Below are 23,826 nucleotides of genomic sequence, written 5' to 3'. Positions count from 1 at the left end.
AAAACCCCAAAAAAAAAAAAAAAAAAAAAAAAGCTACTCATAACTATTCATTTAAGTAAAGGCATTTAAAATATTGCACAATTTAGTAATTCTTCACTCTTCTAGTGGTCTAAATCTGACTTACCACATAATGGAAGATAATTATAAAAGTAGGAATTGTGTTTGTGATATCAAAACAAAAAACCCTCCTTGCTAAAAATGGAATTGAAGCTGCCAACCTCAGGAAAACATTTTAAGCAAAATATCCTGAATCCTGTCTCCATGTACAACTGCCATAGAACATGAACCTAGCAACATTCCTCCCACAATTATAACAGTGTCCTCTACTATTTCTGAGTTCTCACTTCTCAAAATACCATCACATTTCAGTTTGTTAAACCTTACGTGGGTGGAACCAAGTGGACCTAGATCCACCAGGATTAATACTTTAGAATTCAGAGAATTATCATTTTTGTTAAATCAACTTAACTTTAGTAAGAGACTCCTGTTATCATAAGAACATCGAGAGGTTGAAAATAAACTTTTAGTATCATATTGAAAACATTTTGATATATAGCATATAAAACATGATGCCTAAATAGTATATTCGTAACACTTTATTAGCACCATCCCACTGAAATTCTCAACATGTCTATACGCTAAATAAGGATACACAAGCAACACGGAATACCTGCAGGGCGGTCAGGATATTGGCCAGGGCTTGACCATACGTGTCGTGACAGTGAACCGCCAGGGCGGCTGGCGGGATTTCTTTCATGACCCTCTCCAGCATTCTCTTCATGCTTCCTGGCGTTCCTACTCCAGTTGTGTCTCCCAGAGAGATCTCATAGCAGCCCATGCTGTACAGTCTCTTAGATACCTGCTGAGAAGGGCGAGTTGTTGTAAAACAGGAAGACTCCAATTCTCTTGTTCCTCGGCGAAAGTCACCCCGCAGTAAAAAATCATAACTAAGTTATCAATGGAAACACAGACTTTCATTTTCAGCCCTTTCCCTTGTTCATTGAATCCAACACCTGCATAAAATGTGGAACGAAATCGCTCACTCTAAAGATTCAATTTTATCTCAGAGTCATATTTATTTAATATGTTTGCTTTTGAAATTATAAGCTTTCATTTCAGATATGGGTGGCTAGCGTTTCTCAACACTCTAATCAAACAGCAGCAGCATTATAGACTTCCTTCAGGACTGTGAGGTCTGCAGGGGTTGGATTAGACGGTAAGCAATGCCAGTCATGGTTTCAGCTGTACCACTAAATAGTTTTGCAATTGGTACAGTCTGTCAATATTCCTGGCTTAGTTTTCCTGGCTCCTTAAGGAATGAACTTGTGCAAGGTTAACTGGAAGTTCTTTGGAAGCCTGATGATGAATGTGCATGCAGGCTATGCGAGAGATTTTGACAAGGATCAAAGCTCAGAGAGGCCTAGACTCAGCTCCCACATATGCTAGTCAGGAGATGCTACGGGAAAGGTTAACCTATTTAGGTGTCTAATCTGTAGAAGGCAGGCAACGCACTATCTTCGTTTGGCATGTTTTCTAAGCTTTAATTACCTCATTTAAAAAATGACAATCAAAACAATGTTAATGACATGCTTACTTCTGTATTTAGATTGAGAATGTAGAAAAGTCACTTTATAGAAAATCTGGCCCGTAGTAGTCATTCATTCATACATTTGACGTATACTTCTTCAGGGCCCCTATTTCTATGCCAGGCACAGTGCTAGTTGTTGAGATGTAACAGAAAAACAAATACGGACGGGTTTCATGCCATTACAGATTGGAGCCAAATGAGGACAGAGTTTAGTCCCACTGAGAAATGTATAAATAAGAACTCTGAAATAAAGCAACAGGATTCTATGAGCATGTAGCAGTGGAAATTGAGCTAGATCTGTCGGACAGGAACGGCTTATGGGACAATATGAGATGACAGTGAATTCGATGAGGGTGAGAACGAAGGGTCTGAAAGAGCGTTCCATAAAAAATGCCGAATTCAAAGGTCATCAGGTTTCTGTCAGCTCAAACAGGAAATGCAAAGAGGGTTCCAGGCAGAGAAAAAGCCAAATGAAAAAGGACAGTGTGATGAGAAAGCAAAACCACTAGGGGAAAAAAATAAATAAATAAAAGACTAGAGGCTTGAAAACAGCAATCGCAGACTGAGTAAAACAATCACTTAAGAAAGAGTGAGTTCACCACAAAAGCTATTACAATAGCACAAAGGCCCCATTTAAGATGGGTACAGATCCCGGATGTCTAATGGGTCCAACTGGCATGTCAGGAATGGAGTGTGTCATACAGACAAGAGGTGTAAGAGCAAGGAACTCAGCATTAGGCAGGGATGGACTCAGGTTGTGTGGGGCCTGAATTTACAGCCTTCTGTAGATATTCTTTAAGAGAAAAATATACGATTTGTGGATTTAAATTAATAACAGAATCTTGGAGGGGTCCTATGCAAGGAAAGCTCCACCTAGTCTCAGCTTCACACTTCATAACACTGTTGCCTCTATGGACACGGGTCCTATTTAAAAACAAGATGATGACACAGCTCTCAGGAAAATTATCTGCAGTAAGTTCCCAAAGCTCAAATGAGTGTGCAAGTGGGAATAGCTTTACCTGAACTGAAAGTTTAGGGTTAACCCTAACCACAACTCCAACACTAATCCCTAGCCTATTTAGGTGGCTAAACACAGCGAGTGGCTTTTTCACCTTCATCAGAGGGCTGGGCATTTTGTAGCACACACTTAGTCTTTGCCTTGGATGCCTGAGTAGCAGCTCTTGTTGGGCTCCTTCCACTCTGGCATGATGCTCAGTGCACACTGTGAAGGATCAGAACAAGATCTGCTCCCCTGGCACCCAAGGGAAAGTCTATGCATGTACAACGGACCACAGGGACATCTGATGGAGAAACAGCCACTTGCTGTGTTACAGCCTCGTACAAGCACAGTGGGGCTCTTTAGTCTCTCCAAAGTTTAAGAAACCAAACAGGAAGATTCAAAATACACAGGGGATGTGGAAGAGTTTGGTGCCAAAATGCAGCAGTTATAAGTGACCAAACATATCTTCAAGAGTAGTTTCCATTCCATGGCTCTCTTTAGTTTTTGCTCTATTGAAGTAGTAAATGCTGTCATAAAAAAAACAGATTTTAAAATAACATGCACTATTTTACCATTAACCAAAAAGGCTGGAGATGTATCTTACTTCTGTCACTTTTTGTGGCGTAATGCTTCCCTCATACGGACAGCCCAGGGCACAAGACACATACCTAAATTTAAAACACAGAACTATATCAGTGTGGATTTGGTAGACAAGTCACTCCTAATTTCCACTTTATAAAAGTGAAGAAATAAAAAAATGCATTGAGAAAATGTATTTATACTGTTATTATGCATTCTTTTTCATTATTATTTTATCCTCATATGAAACAAAAACAATTTACATGCATTTTAATTAATTCACATTTTTGTCTTCTCCAATAACTACAATTTGACAGTATGTTATTTGATGGCAAAGGGAGGCAAAGTAAAAGGTATTTGTCTTGTGAGGATGTTTATATTATAGAAACATGATAAAATTCATAGAGTTTTACTTAAAAAATTCTATGCATTCAACGGTTAAACATGCAGATCTTTAGGATTATACATAAGACCATGTGAAAGACTTACACAGTTTCCTTCTGTGTTTCATCTGGACACTTCAGTATCATTTAGGTACAGTCATTAATTAATCCCAAAGCTCCTAGAACTGAGCATAACTTCAGAGCTCGGCTTGTTTCTCTGTCGTGAGTTTACTTAAATCATTCCAAATGGAAGAAGAGTGTCTAATGCATTTAAAAGGCTCCAAATAAAGATATTCTGTGGGCTTCTTTAGCAGCTCGCACTCATATATATAAAAGCCAAAGTTTTCTGCAGTGACAATGATTCCTTTCCATTTTAAATAAGCTTTAGGACAAGAGGACAAGCGGTTTTAGCTATTTTCAGCTCATCACCAATCCCATTTCATTAAACTTTGCTCAAGATTTTTACAACACCAGTATTGAGACAATGCAATTATCTCTAGTTGCTTAATCATGCTGGTTGGGAGTGAAGCAAAGGGCAGTGGGGAAGGAGACTGAAGCAGAGTCCTTTGGTCCAGGATAGAAAGGCTTTGGGATAACAAGGGCCCTTGAATGCAACTGCAAGGAGGAGACTGCCCTGTGAGTTGTCTCAAAACTATTCTGATCAGAATCTGTGGAGACCTTCTGCCTTGGACTGAGAGAAGGGCAGAAAACATGAACAGTACAATCCGACCTGGATGATCTGACTAACTCAGAAAGCAGGCTACAAGCTTTGAGTAACTGTGTTGAGCTAAGGTTACCTGCCACCATTTTGAGGGATAAGTCCCCTTACTTCATGGTCCTAGGAAGGCTGCCTTTTGAAAACTGAACTATTTATAGCTGGGCAACTCATGAAAACATAATAAGGCACAGGGAGAACTTTCAGACCCTGAAGGCCTTTCCCCAAAGCAATTGGTCACTAGGAAGTGGGGTGCAATCGCATTTGAAAACTTTTAGAACTGGACTGAGTTTTTAATTGATTTTGGATGAGAACAGATAAAGATACAGATAAAAAGAGCACTCGAGATTTATTAAGGGTCTAAGAAAATCGGACTCTCGTCTCCTTTAAAATATAAATGAATATTAATCTTTATAAGCAAGTTATGATGAAAGTAAAATGTTATCATATCCTACAATGTTTTTCTAGAAGAAATCTATAATTATCTCTAGTAGCTTAATCATTAATTCGCATTGACTCCTTGTTCTCATTATAGTGTTTTCTATTTTTACTTTTTTCTGGAAACTTCAGAAGAAATTCAACAGGTACAGCTCAAAGGATGACTCTTGCATTTTATAATTTTTTAAACAGTGAATGAATGTTTTGTTTGGTTCATAGCATGAATGTGAAAATCCACATGTTAGGCTTTCAGGGGGGGGTGCACACTCAAAGTAATCTTAACCATGGATCAAATCACTCTAGGACAGTATGCAGGGTTTGTACTTTGCCATACATAGCTACCCGGTTTTTTATTTTATAACCTACTTTATAAGAATTTAAACAGTGAAACTACTAATGGCACCCTGTGATCATTTTCTTCTTAATTGATATTTTCACAAAGAGAGTGAGCACATGGTTCATGTGACTTTCTTAAACAGAGGTTTCCACTTACTTTAGACAAAAAGCAATGACTCCTAATTATCTTAAAGGGTACAGTAGAACATTCTTTTGCACCTTAAAACACTACAGTTTAAAAGGATGCTGGCAAACCGATAGTTATTTCTTGCAAATGTGGCCTTTATAGAAATGGAAAGAAAACAATTTACACCAGGCTTTCATTTCTTGGTTTTGAACTTTTTTAAAGTTTAGACAAATAATAATGAAGTAACCTAGATTTTTAAAAATATGTGACACATAACTTATATCCTAAAAAATTAAATACAATACACACACATTTCATTGTTCACACACAAATGCGGATAGCAGCAGGATAGCAGCTGATCCAGTATTATTTGTCACTGATAAGGCCTGGTGCCTTTCCAGACTGTGTATCAGAGGTGAGGAAAGTTCTGAGCATGTATGAAAACATACATTTGTATGTGGTGGATATGTTGTGGGCAACAGTTGAGAAGCAGCCTTTGTAACTCTAAGGAAAAGTTAGTCCATATTAAAGTTACTATTTTTAAATAATGTGAATGGCTTCAGTGGGCATGTATAAAATATACAGTGCATTATGGCCTTCAAATCTGACAGTTTATGATGTAAATTCTCTGGAAGATGACTGCATGATGCATGGCTGGACTTTAGGATAAACTGAAGTTTCAGTGCTACGTTCTTCCAGAAGTGGGCACCGATGGCATCAGATCTACTATAGCAAGCACCTGTATCTAGATTTCTTGTAAAAGTAAAATCTTATTGAAACTCTACAAAAATTTGGGTAAGGATAAAGGTACTGTAATTTGAAACACACAAACAGGTGATGAGCTCATACTCTGAATACTGTTCCAGAAAACCCAGAGGTTAATTTCCAATGGAACAAAGTCTATGTAAAGTCATAGATGTGCGTACTATAATTCTCCAAAACTTTTACTGATTTCATTGACTGTGAATCAGTTCTAGTCCATCATGTAGTGTTGAGGCTTTCATACTGAAGCCTGAAAGGTAGATATTTCTTTAAGGATGGAGCAATATTAATTGTCTCATAGTGAATTTGAAGATAATTTCAGATTTTAATTAGCTCAATTGCATGTATTTTTTTTTCTGTAAGTGAAAATTAAGATAGTGCTTTCCTTCTTAAAGTTATGTGTTTTTTTCAACTTTTCTTGGAGACTTTTTCAAAGTTTAGACTGAAGTACATACTGAAATAAAATGGGCTCTTTGTTTTTCTTTCTGCGCTTATGGGTAAGAGAGACAAAGCAAATTATTCATATTTGAATTTAGAAACTTATACTACATCTCTTTTCTTAGCTGTGATTATGTATAATTTGCCTTTACAAAATAAACATCTTTTATTTTGTGCTTATCAGAATACATTATTTCAGCTTTTCAATTTCTCATGAAGGTTCCCAATGATATTTATCTATTTTAATTATAAAAGTAATTTCATAACTTTCATAGCACATTTTGGAGACTTAGTATGGGGACAGGGAAAAGTTTAAAAAGAATAAAAAAAGCAATAGGATAGTTCACGATGGTACAGTCTCATTTTATTCTCCAAATGACCTTGGCTCAGCTCCAGTGCTTTTCTAATATTTTCACTCAAAGCTGATTTATTTGTCTTTTAATTAACTCTCATACCTCCCACTGTGAACTTGGCTCACCTCAACTAAAGGAGATACAAGGAGACCTAAATCAACTTCAATACTCAGCTCTCTCTTACAAGTACTATGTACTCATTTAAGATGATATGGTTTGTTTCTCTGATTTGCACTTTTATAAAATAACAGAAGGTCAGCTAATGTCTCATTTTCTTCAGCAACAAGAAATGCACATTTCACAACCCAAAGCCTTGGTTACAGTTCATGCTGAGCTGTTGGTCCAGGAATCAGGTATGAGCCAGGCAGATTTTCCTCTGTTCTCTCTCTACGTCCATCTCTCTCGGTTTCCAAGAGCCTCCATCACTTTTCACCTCTGCTTTCTGTCACTTTGTCCTGTCACTAATCTGCAGGTGTCTCCACCCTAGGAGCACTCAAATATTGAAATCAATCTCAAAATTATACAATCTTTCAAACTGAGTGACTGTGATTAGTATTCCAGTTCTAAAGTCCCGAGAGGGAAAACTGGGTTTGTGAAGCTTGTATCAGTGTTCCTCATCTTGCCTGTAGTTGGGATATCATAGAGTGGAAAGCAGATGGCTCAGATCATGAGCAATGCAGCTTCTATGGGAAAATTGAGCGGGGGGTGTGGTGGGGAGCCAATATCTTGGATGTACCTGCACTACAGAAATACGTGACTCGGAATAGAAATCAGAACTGACCTGAACTGAAGTTGTTAGCATTTGTCTTCTGTGTGCAGTTGTCTGTGTATTTTTAAGTGTCCTGTGAATTGCTCTAGTGGTGTCTTGGTGCTGGCCAGACAAGTGGGGGGAAGTCAGCCTTCAAGGGGGGGGCCGAATGGAGGTAAGGCTGGGTCCTTCTTCCCAGAGTAGCTCAGAGGCTGAATTCAGCAGAGTCTATTAAAGTTATATGTAAACATTTTCTTAGAAGAAAAGTGATGCTTTTAGAATAATAGATCTGTAAAGCACATGAGATTATCCCTTCTAAAAGTTATCACATTTTTATCAATTTATCAGGGTATTCAAGTCTGTGATCCAAAGGTAGCTGCATCTAGCTACCCAAATATTAGTAAAATAGTTACTTCCAGATTTACACAACATTCCCTCTGATGTCAATCCTATTACACAATCCCAGGCTAATAATTATTAATAACATTAAGGAGAGATCACTATGTGAGGTATGGTCAAAATATACAATGAATATTTAACTTTTAAACATTTCCTTAAAGACACATTGCCATTAAACTCTCTTAAAATACTCCCCTATTCGATCCCTGGTACCAGAAAAATAAAAATAAAATAAATAAAATAAAATTCTCCCCTGCAGTTCAAGCACACTTATCCCGTCCTTCTTCTCACTTTCTGAAGCAGTTCTGGGAGCACCTTTAATAACTTCCGTTGTGCTGTAGTGGCTGCCTCCAACTTTGGAATTGCACTGATTTAAAATGGCGACCTTTCATGGTATGGGGGAGAACCAGCGGTCACACTGTACCAGGTCCAGAGAGTAAGGTGGATGGAGACACACCGGCATGTTTTGTTTGACAGAAAAATTCACGTGAGAAATGTTATATGTGTGAAATGAAGCGCTATCACGGTGAAAGATGGAGTTGTCTGCCACTTCTCAGGCCATTTTCTGTGCACATAATTTCCTAAAACCTTTAATAGCCCTTGTAATTTTCAGTTCGCTGTAGTGTTTCAGGGTACAAACTCAACCTGCATGATTCCTTCAAGATCAAAAAACAATCAGCATCATCCTGATGTTGGATCTGTATTGATGCGCTTTTGTTACAGGAGGAGAACTGGGTGATTTCCATTGAAAGCTCTTAACCTCAGTCTTGGGATCATAACCATACTCCCAAGGTTCATCTCCAGTGGTGACTTTTTTTTTGGTTTTTTGAGACAGGGTCTCACTTTGTAGTTGAGACTGATCTGGAACTCGCTATGTAGTCCAGGCTGGTCTAGAACTCACAGCCCTCCTGCCTCAGCCTCCCGAGTGCTGGGATTACAGGTGTGCGCCACCATGCCTGGCGTGGTGACATTTCTTTAAGAGCTAGAATCTGAAGAAGCAGGATCATACAACTCTGGTGAAATACACTGTTCTTGATCTGTAATTTATGTCACACTTTAAAATACACCTTCTTTAAACCACAGCCCACGCTGACTGTGCCAAAGAAGTTGAAACTTTTCATACACTATTATTATATTCGTACTTCTTCTAGTGAACAATTCTCTTTCTTTCTTTCTTTTTTTTTTGCAGTACCGGGGACCAAACTCAGGACCTTGCACTTGCAAGGCAGGTTCCACTGAGCTAAATGAACAGCCCTAAACACCCCTATGTTTCCGCTGAATGGCTATAGGCAAGAGTAAACACTATATTTTTTCATCATACCTCATATAGTGATTTCCCTTATTAAATAAGGTACAAATAGGATGCTATGTGTATGTTTTTCAAGATTTGTGAAAGAAACAAGAGTATTACATAAGGAATCTTCAACAACAAATGTTAATGGAAGAGAATGTGTGGAATTTCCTAAATACCCTCGTGCTGGAATATTCATTTGCCTTGCAGACTTAATGACATCTTCAAATTTTCCCATACTTTCTTCAATGGAACAGTTAATATTCTTCTTGCAAAAGGATTCAGATGCAGCACCAAAAACCGATATCTCAGTGGCTCCAGCAGCAACCTGAAAGGTATAATTTAAAGCCAAATGCTAAAATTTCAATTGTAAATTATAGCAAAAGATTGCTCTATAAAGACATGCTTAGGTCCTTTAACATTTGCCTAAAATTTAAAATTATACCTTCTCATCTTGCCACATATGTGCTTTCAAAATGGAAAAAGTATAATAACAATAATTTCACAAACTGTAACACACATTGATTTTAGGAGACACACACACAAAAAAGTGACCATGTTCCAATTTAGTTTTGACTTTCAACCTGTTATTCTCAGAAATGCTTTAACCCTATCATAGAAAATATATGCCCCCCAAATAAAACTTTTATTTTCATAGAAAACATTATTTTCAAACCATTTATTAAAACAGAGGTTAGTAAATTCTATTTTTCTTCTCTTCTTATAATCCAACAGAAAATTATTTTTCCAGTTCATCGTTTAGATTTTTGCCCAAGACTTTTTCTCCCATCTTTAGACTTTGTTCCTACCATTTCACAGCCTAACAGCTTCAGCCATCCTGTTGTGTGCCTAAGGCTCTCAAGCTCCTGCCAAGTCTTTAAACCAAAATGTTAATGGAATCAACTTCCCATTTTCCCCATTTATCCTCCCTCGGGCTTCTCCAGTGACTCATTTTCAAGGGTCAAACCTCCTAGATTTTCAAGATCTTCTGTTAATATGTACTAGTACTCTGCCTAAATTTCCTTGATCCCTGTCAGTGGTACCCTACCAACACAATAAGAAAAAAAATTACCATGTAATCTTTCCTCCAACATTTATTGTTTTTTTCTTTTTATTGAGTTTGTTGGTACATACCAAAAAAAAAAAAATCCTCCAACATTTAAAAAAATATGAGTTCCTATATCTCAATCCAAAGTAAATTTTGCACCTTTAACTTCAAATTATATTTATTGAACACCTACTAGCTGCCAGTACTTTATTAGTACTTTACATGTCCTTTTTGTAATCCACAAACAACACTGAAACTAATTTCCATGATGCCCACTGGATAGATGAGCATATTGTACCACGAGTGAGCTAATGAGCTTGCACAGTCTCACACATTTAGCCTCAGTTTTGCAGCTGTGTTTTGAGCTGCTTGACTCCTAATCCAACATTTGGTCCATGCCACTGCTTGCCCTTCAAAATTATAACAAATTCCCTTCAAAATTATAATAAATAATATAATATATTATTATACTAAAGACTTCTTCATGTCTTTGTCATGTTGCAGCCATTCTCTACTGTGCTAGAACAATACAACAGCAGTAGTTACACATTCTTAACGTGCCTGTTTCTTTATACTAAAATAAAATTACACCAAATTAAACAAAAAGAGAATAAAGTGTTCTAACACCATTCACATTAGTAAATAATCCAAATAGTAACCACAGCACTAACTTTATGTAATAAAATCTAAACAAAAATGAAAAATAGTAATGCTAGAAGTGGCTACTACAAAACTTTTGCCATAACCCCAAAGAACCCTAATTCTGCAAGTGTTTATATATAATTTTATTATTTTCCTGCATGTGTAATCATTTGAGCTTTTATTTATATCATATAAATGTTTAAGTCATGCAAGAGCAGAACAAAGGAAGTAGAAGAGGAATAGAGAAAGCCACTACAGGCTTATATGATGACAAAGGTTAGCTTCACCTAAATGAAGGAAGAAAGAAAAACAAAAAGCAGGCAAAAAATTCTCAAAATGTTCATCAATTTCAATAATATTGGTGGTGACATTAGTGCATGGAGGTGTGTTTAAGTTGTACTCTTTATTACTTACTAAAGAAGGACACACAGAATATGCTTTCAAAAATTTTCATTATGGGGTATGGGCATCCAGGTTGTTTCCAAGACTTAGCTATTACAAACTGTGCCTCAATAAACATGGGTGTAGATATATCACTATGATATACTTTTAATTCTTTTGCGAAGGTTCCAAGAAGTGGAATAGCTGGATTGAATGGAACATCTAGCTTTAAGCATCTGAGGAATCTCCACAGTGGTTTCACCAGTCTACACTTCCACCAACAGTGGAAAAGTGTTTCTTTTCCCCCACATTCCCACCAGCATTTACTATTGGTTGCTTTGTTGATGGCAGCCATTCTTTCTGGAGAGAAATGGAATCTCAGCATTGTTTTAATTTGTATCTCTTGAATGACCAATGATGATAAATGCTTTTTCAAATATTTATTTGCTGTTTCTACTTCATCATCTGAAAAGTGTCTATTCATTTCAGATGTTCATTTTTGGATTGAGTTTGTACATTTGGGGGGAATCTAATGTTTTTAGTGCTTTATATATTCTAGATATTTGTGCTTTATGTGAGGAACAAAAAATTTTTCCCATACTGTGGGTTGCCTCTTCACTTTTTTTGTGGTTTCTTATGTTGTACAAAAGCTTTTTAGTAAGGTGAGATTCCAGTTGTGATATTTGCTGTGTTATTGGAGTTTTGTTCATAAAGTCTTTAGCTACACCAATGTTGTCAAGACTTCTACCTATTTTATCTTCCAGCAGATTTTGTGTTTCTGTTCTAATACTGAGATCTTTGATCCACTTTGATTTTAGTTTAGTATATGGTGAAAGATATGGGCGTAGTTTTAAACTTTGGTGTGTGGAAAGCCAGTTTTTCCGGCACCATTTATGAAAGAGGATTTCTTCTAGGAAAGGTGTTTGGCTCCTTTTTCAAAGACAAGGTGGTTGAGTATCTTTGAAGTTGTTTCTGCATCTTCTTATCAGTTCCATTGATCCTAGAGTTTGTTTCTTTGCCAGTACCAGGCTGTTTTTAATCACTGTAGCTCAGTAGTATAATTTTAAGTCAGGGATTGTGATGCCTCTGGCCTTGCTTTTTTGCTCAGAATTGCTTTCACTTTTCTAGGTGCCTTCTGGTTCCAAATTCATTTTAGGCTTATTTTCTTTAATTCTGATATATGTTATTTTTATTTTGATCAGGTTTTTATTATAGCTGTATAAAATTTTTGAATGTATGGCCATTTTTACTATATTGGTTCTTCCCACCCAAATATGAAGGATCCATTGTTCCATTTTCTGATAACCTCTTTGAATTCCTTTTTCAGAGTACTATAGTTTTTGATGTAAAGGTCTTTTACTTCATTAGATTGATTCCTGGATGTTACATCTTTTAGATTTTATTATAAAAGGTATTGTTTCTCTAATTTTGCTCTCAGTGAGTTTGCACTGTATAAGAAAGCTATTGATTTTTGAGTGTTGACTTTGTATCTAGACACACTATTGAATTTGATTATTAGGGGGTTATCTATTTACAGTATCATGCCATCTGCAAATAACAATAATTTAACTGCTTCCTTTCCTATATTTATTTCTTGTATTTTTCTATTGTCTCATTGCTCTAGCTAATGTTTCCAGAATTATATTGAATATGAGTGGAGACTGTGGATATCTTTGTCTTGTTCCTGATTTTAGAGTGAAAGCTTTTATATTTTGTCCATTTACTGTTTGCTGCTGGTTTGTCATAGATGGTTATTATCAGATGAAGAACATTTATTACAATGTTTTGAATTATCCTGAATGGATGTTGGATTTTTTTTCTGCATTTATTGAGATAATCATGTGGTTTTGTGCTTGTCTCTATTAATATGGGATATCATATTCATTGATTTGCATATGTTGAACCATCCTGGGCCCTGGAATGAATCTACCTGGTCATGATATGTAATCTACTTGCTGATTTGCTGTGTTCTGTTTGCCATTATCTTATTGAGGATTTTTGCTTCTATGTTCTTAGGGAGATTGTCTTGTAGTTCTCTTTTTTTCTTTGAATATGTGTCTGGTTTTAGAATCAAGATGATGTTTGCTTCTAGGAATTAATTTTTCAGTATTGATTCCCTTTCAATTTCATTAAAGAGTTTGAAAACTATCAGCATAAGGTATTCTCTAAATGTCTTGTAGAACTTAATAATAAATCCATCAGGGCCTAGTCTTTTCTTTGTTAGTAGGTTTTTAATTACATCTTCAATTTCATTGACTAATATTGATTTATTTAGAATTTTTACATTTTCCTGATTTAGCTTTGGTAATTCATATTTATCTAGGAATCTGTCCATTTTTTTTCTGTGTTTCCATCTTATTAAAATAGTTTCTCAAAGCAAATATTGATGATCTTCTGGATTTCTGTAGGATTTGTTGTGATTTCACCCTTTTTGTTGCTAATTACATGAATCTGAGTCTTCCTCTTTTTGATAAGGTTGACTGTCACTTTTATTTAATCATTCAAAGAATAAACTCTTCAATCACTGAGCCTTTGTATTGTTTTCTTAGTCTTAAATTGCATTAATTTCTGCTCTAATCTTTATAATTTCTTCCCTCATATAAGTTTTGGGTTTGACTTGCTGCTCTTTTTCCAAAAGCCTGAGATTTAACATTAGGTTGTCTATTTTACTGTTTTTCTGATATGAGAGATCACTGCTATAAATTCACCTCAAAGGTCTGCTTTTATTGTATCCTTTAAGTTCAGGTATGTTCTATCAGCATCATTATTTAATTGTAGAGACTGTCTGATTTCTTCTTTAATTTCACCAGTGACCCATTGATTGTCCAGGAGGGTGTTATTTAATTTTCATGTGTTTATGAAGTTCTTATGGTTTCTTTTGCCATTGATTTAAATTTCAATTCACTAGGTCTGATTGGATGTATGGGATAATCTCAGTTCCTTCCCATTTACTTAAGCTTGTTCTATGAGCTAATATGTAGTCTATTTTGGAGAATATCTCATGTACAATTGAGAATACTGTATGTTCTGATGTTGTGGGATAGAACACTCTGTAGATTTCTACTAAGTGCATTTGTTCAAAATTTTGGTTCATTTCTGATATTTCATTGTTAATTTTTTTCCTAGTTGATCTATTTGTAACAGTGGAGTAATAAGGTCCCCCATTACAATTGTATTAGTGTTTATATAATATTTCATGTCCACTAATATTTGTTTTATATAGTTGGTTGTACTAGTATTTGGTATGTATATATTTATGATTGTCAGCTCTTCCTCTTGGATTATTTCTTTAACAGGGATGTAGTGACCTTCTTTGTGTCTCTTAACAGTCTTGGCTTCAAATCCATTTTTTCTGCAAATAGAAAACCTACCTCTGCTTTTTTCTCAGTTCCTGTCACATGGAGTACAGTTTTCCATCCTTTGACTTTCAATCTATAAATTTTGTTTTTCAGTTAAATGTGTTTCTTGTATGCAGCATATTGTAGGATCCTGCTTCTTGATGTATTCTGCCAGTCTGTTTCTTCTGATTAGTGAATTAACACTGATGGTTATATCTGAGATGTATTGACTTTTCCTTATTGTTTTCCTGTTGCTGGGTCCCTTTTTTCCTCTCTGTTTAATGACTAACCTAGTCTGGTGGATTCATTCTGTTAAACTTCATGGAGCTGTAATCCTTGTCATCTCTTTCTAAAATATCCTTCAGAATAATTTGGAGTGCTGGTTTGGTGGTGATTAATTTCTTTAGGTATTCTTTGTCATCAAAATATCTTATTTATCCAACAATTTTGAATGACAGCTTTGTGGGGTACATCAATCTGGGTTATACATTGTTTTCTTTTGGATCTTGAAATATTTCACTCCAAGTTTTCCTTGACTTGTGTTGGGGACTAGGCTATGTAATTTAGATCTCACAGTTTCAAGGTTGGTGTTTTCTTGCCTTGGGAACAGGGAGATATGAAGAAGGCTACATACCCCCAGGGTATGGCCTGGAATATAACCTAGCACTCCTGAGGCAAGACAGAATCTGCTGAGGATAGCTGTAAATATACAGGCATTTGGGTGTAGAGAAAATCTGGTTCCTCATTAACTTAATCCTTATCTATCTTTCTCTATAGCTGCTGTTCCATAAAATGCATGCTACCCCTCCCACTGTGCCTCTCACTGGATTCCCTACTTTATATTTTGAAAACTGTTTCCCAAAATAGCAGCTGAGGTTCTGACCAGCCCACTGTAGGAAGGTCTTTATGGAGAAATCTGCAGTAATTCTGATGCGTTCCCTTTCATAGGTGATTTATTTCTTTTCTCTAACAATTTTTAATATTCTGATCTTGTGTTGAATTTCTTGAATTTCAACTGTTATATGCCATGGTATAGTTTGTTTTTATCATGGATAATTGAAGTTCTAATATGCCTCACTTATCTATATTTCAAATAATTTTTCTGTTTGGGAAGTTTTCTGCCATTGCTTCTGTGAACAGGTTTTTTTTTTTATGTCATTTGTGCTATCTCCTGCTTTTTCATTGACACTGATAAATCGTACGTTATTCTTCTTTGCATCCTCTAGCAACTATTAGATTGAGTTTTCATTGTCCCTTGCTATTTTTAAGAAATATTTCTTTTTATGATAGCTAACCACAATCTTGTCTTCTGTATCTGATTATTCTGCCTTCACATTTGCATATTCTGCTGTGTGTATTTTCAATGGCATTTTTAATCTCCTGGATATCTGTTTGAATCTGTTTCATGGATTTCATTTTTTTTCCTATGTTGGATAGTCATGGTTTCCATCATTTTCCTAAGTTCCTCTATTTATTTAATCTGTGTCTGCTCTAGACATGCTTAACATGTTTGCATTATGGTCATCATTTCTGTAGTTATCTGAGAAATCATTTCTCATTTGATTTTTTTTCTAAAGCCTCATTAATCTGCTTTGTTACTTCCACTGTTTCTACTTCAGAGAATACGGGTGGATGTTGTTTTACTTTTCCACCTCAATGGCCCCTAGGTTTACCTTTGGTGAGCTAGAAGTCTGGAACTGTATTTTGCTTAAGTGTCTTCTCATTTTTATTTTTTAAAAATTTAATCCCTGGGTTGATGCTTACAAATTGTTTATCATGAGTAGCTTTGTCACTAGTATTTTTTTTTTTTTATTGAGTTTATTGGTACATTTAGGGATACAGTACAGTTACATTCATTGTTGGGATCATGTACCTTTACATGGCAAGTCTTGATTCTCATTTTTTTCCCCTTACCTCTGCCCTCCCTTCACCCCCTCCTCCCCTCCCCATCTACAAACACTTTATTTTCATCTTTTCATTCTCTCACATTTTTTTCTTTTCCCTTTTTGTTCTTCCCCTACGTATCACACCTTCCCTACACCTTTAGCTCCTTTCCTCCCATTTCTAAATGTCAGTAATCTTATTAGAATCTTATGCATTGTTGCAGAATATTCACACCAGGGAAACTATTTGGTATTTACACATGTGGGACTTATTTATTTCACTTAGGAGTATATCTTCAATATGTATCCATTTTCCTATGAATGAATCTATTCTCTCGCTCTTTATGGCTGAGTAATATTCCATTTTATAGAAAAACCACAACTTCTTTATCCAGTTTCCAACGGATGGGCAAATAGGTTGTTTCCAAGATTTAGCTATTACAAACTGTGCCGCTATAAACATGGGTGCACATACTTCTCTGTGATATGATTCTTTTAGTTCTCTTGGAAAGATACCCAACAGAGGGATGGCTGGGTCAAATGGAACCTCCAGTCCAAGCTCTTTGAGGTATCTCCATATTGATTTCCATAGTGGTTGCACTAGTCTGCACTCCCACTATTTAGAATCCTTAGGAAATAACTACTTCTCAGACATGTCTTCCAGGTATAGCTAGCTTTTGGGTTTATAGTCTTTTACAAGATACTACCTCTTCAATTTCTTGGGAATGAGAAGTTGCTGCCTATTTAGCCTAACCCTTACTTCTTTGGCACTGGCCTATAGAATTGTTTATGGTCCCAAGCTAATCTCATTCTTCATATACCAGGCAGAACAACTGATTAGCACATGTCACCTTGGCTATAAAAATGCAATCAAACAGAGCCTAGAAAATGAAAAACCAGGGTAACTATTAATTTTGCACATTTAACCACATGAACTAAACTTATGGTTATATAACAAATTTTAAAACAACCAGAAAATTTTGTACATTAAATAAGCCCTAAGTATAGCAATTTTACTCCCAGGGAAGAAAATTTAAAAGGGATTAGGAGCACAGCAGAGAGAAATAAAAAAGGAGGAATATATTAGAAGCAAGGCTGGATGAAGATTATGGGAACTTTAGGTAACTGATGAAGATGACAGCAGTTAAAGAGAGATGGAAGAAATAAAAACAGTAACAGAATAGAACAACCCCTAGAAACCATTTTTAAACTCATATAAAAACAAGAACAAACAATCAAAAAACAAAACAAGACAAAAAGAAAAAGAAAAAAATCCACTTCAAGGCATATGTCGGCTGTTACTGGTAGACAAAATGGTCAAAATCTAGATTTATGTTGATTAATCCCAGTAAGCCAGCTGTAGCTTTATGTGTGTGTGTGGGGGGGGTAGTGGATAATCCCAGCAAGCCTTCACCTTTAGCTTCACTGAAGTTCAGGCTGCTTTCTGGCTGTGAAGCTGGAATGTGATTTGTTTAGTCTGTATCATTTCATGTGTCTCTTACTAACTTGAACTCAGCAGGCTCACCTGGACACTGGGAGCCACTAGGTGGAGCTGACAGGTGCTCTGAGTCCCAAGCTCAATTGAGTCCTCTCCAAGATGGCTACTGGAACTCTCCTAGGGGACATTTGAACCTGAATAACTCACCAGCCACTGTAGTCCACTGAGTCCACTGTTCCATTCCACTGGTGCATTTCTCTGTAAAGAAGTTGGGGTCACCATGTGTCTGCAGGTTCAAGTTGCCCTTCCCGCATAGGAAGTCAGGGCTCAGGGAGAAAGTGTTACTTATCACTTTCTTCTCCTATGTTGAGGTCTCTCCCTTCACTCTCTCTGTGGGCTTCAATTCTTGTTTCAGATCCTTCCTGGGTCTTGGGGACCCACTTCCCTCTTTCTCTTGGCATCTGGACATCAAATCTTGGAGAGGCTATTTCTCTGCTTCCCGTCACTCTGCCATCTTGATTGGAACTCTCTTTGTTTTGATCCTTGACTGAGTAAACTGGAAGAGTGCTTGATGTGAAGCCCTGCAGGCCCCAGCAGTTCTGTGAGTGTACTCACTGCTGTGCATTTACGTTAGTGTAATTACTACAGTATTTAGATAGGGTGATACAAGAATTGCACATGATACCATTTTAACTTTCTAAAATCTTTAAAACAATGAGAAGCATACCAATTTTAGAGAAAGTAGGAGCGCACTTACAGCACGGTGAAAACCCTGAAGATTTGGAGTAAGAACAGGGTATCGAATGCCAGGATACCGATGGATGCCTTTCATCACTTCAGCATGATCAGCCATCTTAAATATATAATAATTACATATTGATATGTAACCAAATACTCTGTCCAACATATTATTTGCTTTTTCAATTGATTTTAGTTACATATGCAAATATATACTATAAATCGATGTTTGAAATGACAAAGCTATTCCAATATACCTTAAAAATAAAGTTCCCAAATGTCACAGATACATAATAACTAATTGTGAGCTTGACTGATTCATCTAATAGGATCATGTTAAAGCGTGATTTCAGATAACACTTTATTATTTTCAACTGACAAACATTTATTCTTTCACTCTCCTAGTAGAGGGGAGATTTTAAAAGCCAAAATGCTGTGTATTCATCTTCCACATAAAAATGTTATTTGTAAGTCATTCTCAGTGTATCACTTTGTCATGGTCAGTAAGACATAAATTACTGACTTCCATTAGAATAATGAAAAATGCTGAGATTACTTGTTATTTGTACAGTGCAATTGTTTAAGTTAGTAACAGATATAATGCTTTAGGCACTATGATCTTAGCATTATGCTCCATTCTCATAAACACAGAAATAAATATAGTGGACAAATTACTTAGCACCAAAATTTATCGCACATTGTCAAACTTTATTTTCAGAAACTATTTTAAAAATCAAATTTGAATTAAAATATCAACTTCACAGGGTCTATAAATTATTCTCTTAAAGTAATAACTGAGAATCAGATCCCACAATCAGCATATAGAAAAATTACAATTAACATAACCATGATGCTGGCATCTTTAGGAATAATAAATCATGGCATGCACAAGATATTTATAGAAGGAATAATATATAAACAACATGAATATACAAACTGAGCATGAAGAAAGCTGTGTAAACATAAACCAAACCCAATCTTGATACGAAGATGAAGGGCATAAGGCTAGTGTTTTTGATGTTATGGTTGGAATCTAAAATGTTCCTCAGAAGTCTCTGGTTTTGGAAGGTGAATGGATCTTGAGGGTGATGCCCTCATTCGTGGATGTATCAGCAGGTGAGCTTAGCAGCTGAATGTTTTGTCAGAGGTGGAGTCTGGTTGGAAGTAGGCACTGTAGCCTGACCTTGGAAAGGTGTATTCTTGTCCCTGGCTCCTCCTTCTCTCTCTGCCTCCTGGCTGCCATGGGGTGAATACCTTCACCAGAGCCCTCTGCCATGTTGTTTATGCCTTGGAACCAGCTGATCATGCACTGAAACCATGAGCCAAAGTAACTTCCCCCATTTAAGGTGCAGGTGTCAGGTATTTTTTCTCAGCAATGGGAAAGTGAGTAAGACACTTGGCTTGTTATAATGATAATAGATTATTTTCAATTTACACTCAATAAATTAACCAAATATATATAATTTTTCTCTTAATGTGTCTACACACACTTTAAAAATATAAAATATTACAATATTCAATCTGGTCCATTTCAACAATCAGTTAAAGGCCAGCAGACATAAATTTAATATTTTAAATGAATATAATTTGGGTTAAATAAATTAATTTTAAATACATTTTAAATTTAAAATTAAATCTAAGATACAAGCAATACTTCTGATGGCCATCATGCCTTACTGATTACTTCAATCCAAATGCAATTATTTGTTCTTAACATATGATTCTTGCTCACTTATTTCTAAGGTAGCTTATCCATTTTTCCCCACACCACTACTACATCCTTTACAAAGAGTCTACCATATTCATTGACAATGCATAAAAACCAAGTCTCTCATCATTCTAAATTGATCTGATTTTAATCTAGATGCTGAGCATTGAATATATCTGAAGCCCTATTCTACATCCTGTGGAAAATACAAAAGCCAATCCTATTTTCCTGTGAGGAACTGAAACCAATGCACCAAAGTAATGTGTAGCATAGCTGCTACACATGAAGAGTTAACAATTCAAAGCATATATATATAGATCATTAATGAGAGCACAAGACTATGAGAATGTGGAGAGGTTGGTGTGATTTACAAGTCTATGCAAGTTGAAAGAAGATATGGGACTACACAATGAGGTCTTTGATTGTGGCATAGCCTACTGTTTTTGAAGTGGCCACAGTAATATTCCCAGCCCCACATGATTCTCACCTCAATGGATCAAAAGCTAGATTCTATTTATTCTCTCCCTTGAAGTTGGGTAAGCTATAACTGTTCCAACCAAAAGAGTATAGTGGAAATAATACTGTGTGACTTCTGAAGACAGATCACAAATAGGGATATAGCTTCCATGTGCCTTTCTCTGAGGGAGAAGACATCTTGGGAAAATCAGCCAGAACGCCGTAAGAAAGCTCAAACTCACCTACACAGAAAGGCCTCATGAAGACACCCTAATGGAAAACCTCTGTGAAGGGGAACTGAGGCTCCCAGCTGACAGCCAAGGTCCCCTGAATTTGTGACGGATGTCGTGTTGAGGTGACACTTGGCTCCAGAACTCAGGCTGCACAACTGAGACCTCAGGCACTGTGGACCAAAGACAAAAATACTCCCGTACCTTGTTCAATCCCTAGCCATGGAATTAGCGAACATAATAGATGTTAATTCATACCACCAGGTTCTCAGAGAATTCATTTGACAGCCATTAAATCTGGGACACTGAAAGATGGATAGGATTAGAAAGAAAAGGTGAATGCAAAGGTGGAAATATTTTTTTGGCTAGAGTAGATAACTAGTATATAATCAGGAATAAGATTATAAGTGAAGATGGGGGCATACATTGAGACATGTCACTGATTAATACTCCCATCTTTCTAAAGATCCCTAATTTGGCCTGAAGATAACAGAAAGGCAGAGAGCAGGGTTGAAATAACTGAAATTGAAATCAATGGAGTAACATGGAAAGATAAATATGGGAAATTTCAAAGGTCAGACCAGAGAGAGGGAAGGCGATGCTCAGGTAGTGATGAGAATCCTGTTATAAAGTCGTACTGGAAAAAATTTTCAAGGAAAAATGATTTGAACACAGTGGTGTTCAAATAAAAAAGAGATGACTGCAGTAAAAAACAAACAAACAAACAAACAAAAAAGTGTAACCCTTACTCTATCATAGCCTTCTCTGTAAAATACTTAATATTTGTACATATTTCAACACAATTCTTCATTACGTATTCATGAATGTAACCTATGCTCCCAATGCTATTTACAGGGTGGGCCTCTCTCCGTGTCTTGTCTGTCTCTCACACAAATGAGCGTGCACACAGGTATGACAGTGAGAAAATGAAAAGTGCTTCTTTTTAATTTCAAGCTAAAAGCAAAGCGAAGTTACCAGGAGTTTCACTATATTGTAAAGATACCAAAACAGTGCTCTTTACTAGAAAATGTTCATTGAAGTGCCAATGCTTAAAATTACACACAGTATCCTTAAATATTAGAGACCGGATATCACCAAGAAAACAAAAATTAATAGTGTGGTCTCCTAGACAAATACAGATTCGGACAGCAGCACATCACACACAGAATAATGGGGGAAAATCAACCTACAGGAAATATAGGCCATTTTGGCACATAAGGGGTATTTCATTGCATACAATGAAAATTTTGAACCGATTTAAAGAAATTAATCTAATGGAACAAATAATAATTTCTTTTAATAGAAATTTCAGTGGATAGAACAAGGAAACAGAGATAATTATAACCAAATTTCTAGGTTGCAAAAGCTGAATTTTAGTAATCAGTGAAGATATCTTAATTAAATTATAATAAAACAGCTAGAATCCAAAAAATTGATAGTTGTTCATTTTAAAAATAGTTACATATAATGAGACCATTTTGAAATACTATTCTTTGTTAATTTGCCTAAAAATGGCATGTAAATAAAGAGCTTTAAGATACTCTGATAGGATATAATTACATTATAAGGACTGAAACAAAGCATGTTGCAATTAAGTGTATGAAATCCTTACTTTAATGTTTTTTCTCTTGAGGGACTTCATATTATCCCTCAATTTTGATGTTATTTTAATGTCAAAAGTTTAACTATTATTCAAACAATGGAACAAACTATTCCTTTGCATTATTGTTCTGACATTTTAACAAAACCTTTCTACATCTGGTTTGATTCAATATTTTTAAGATTCTGCTGTGGCTTTTTATTTACAGTGATAAGAGGTCCTCATGGTTTGGTTGGCATGTGTTTTGCCATGATTGAACAGAGTCTGGAAATGGGAGAAACCGTGTTAATCTAAACAACAAAACAAACTTACCACGGTTCATTTCTCAGACATCCAGGTTTTGATATGGATTCAAATCTTCAATATAGTCGCACAACACTTTATAAGAGTTTTAAATATATGTAGAGTCACAAGGATTAGAATGTAATAGTCTTATAGTTTAAGGAATTCATCTGCAGCTAACACAGTGTAACTCAGTTAAATAGTCCACTTTACAAGAAAGTATTTAGACATCATGTTGATATTTTTCATTATATATGAACTGTAATCTTTCTCAAGCATTTAGGATCTCAACATGTTCTCTAGGCAATGCCTGGACCTGCCTAGGCATTGTTAGTCCCCACCTCAGCCCTTTCCTAGATTAGCAAATCTTCAGAAGGCATGTGAGTGTACCGTAATGCAAGATGACAAGTCTCTCGGGAGTGTCAGAGAATAACGATAAAGGTTCAAATATTTTTTTGCAAATAGGCTATCAACTTTATGATAGTTGTTGTACAAAAGCTAACACATTTTTAAAATATCATGAGACTTTAAAATAAAGTTTTAAAATGTATTTTAATATTTGACCACTCATTTCAGTACACACTACACTTATTTTACAACTAATATTAGAGAAGAGGAAATGAATGTAGCCCTTACACTGACTTCCTAGACAGGCTGGTAAGGAAGAGTACAGAGTTTGTGTGTCTACATGGATGTGTAACATATAAAAATACATATACCAAAAATACAATCAACACAATTCCATGTGACCAAAAATTCCAGGGAGCACAGATAGGAAAACATTTTTCTCTTGTAGCTCACACTAAAATAATGAAAAATATTTAAGCTCTGCCATAATGATGGCAAATATAAATAACCCAAGGTTCTGCTTTTAATGGAAAAAAATGATCCACAGTAGTTGAAAGTATTCTGAGCTTTTCATCAA

The 23,826-nt window shown here is 35.9% G+C and overlaps 1 protein-coding gene across 5 annotated transcripts in view; it reads right to left on the bottom strand.

The window, feature by feature from the left end:
• Positions 1-23,826, bottom strand: part of Hmgcll1 (3-hydroxymethyl-3-methylglutaryl-CoA lyase like 1) — a 122,279-nt gene that overhangs the window by 55,296 nt on the left and 43,157 nt on the right. For 3 of the 5 annotated variants that reach the window (XM_033763413.1, XM_010628934.2, XM_033763414.1), the window contains 4 exons: positions 18,645-18,740; positions 9,337-9,485; positions 3,193-3,256; positions 671-862 (listed from right to left, as the gene is read on the bottom strand). In XM_033763413.1, the coding sequence (XP_033619304.1) occupies positions 671-862; positions 3,193-3,256; positions 9,337-9,485; positions 18,645-18,740 (501 nt within the window). The remainder of the gene's footprint in view (positions 1-670; positions 863-3,192; positions 3,257-9,336; positions 9,486-18,644; positions 18,741-23,826) is intronic. The other 2 variants (XM_033763412.1, XM_010628935.2) reach the window with 1 other exon arrangement.

The sequence above is a fragment of the Fukomys damarensis genome, unplaced genomic scaffold (genome assembly GCF_012274545.1).
Source record: "Fukomys damarensis isolate Sample0158 unplaced genomic scaffold, DMR_v1.0_HiC HiC_scaffold_14, whole genome shotgun sequence".
Taxonomy (NCBI): domain Eukaryota; kingdom Metazoa; phylum Chordata; class Mammalia; order Rodentia; family Bathyergidae; genus Fukomys; species Fukomys damarensis.
The sequence above is the reverse complement of the archived record's forward strand: the minus strand, read 5'-3'. Positions and strand labels throughout refer to the sequence as shown.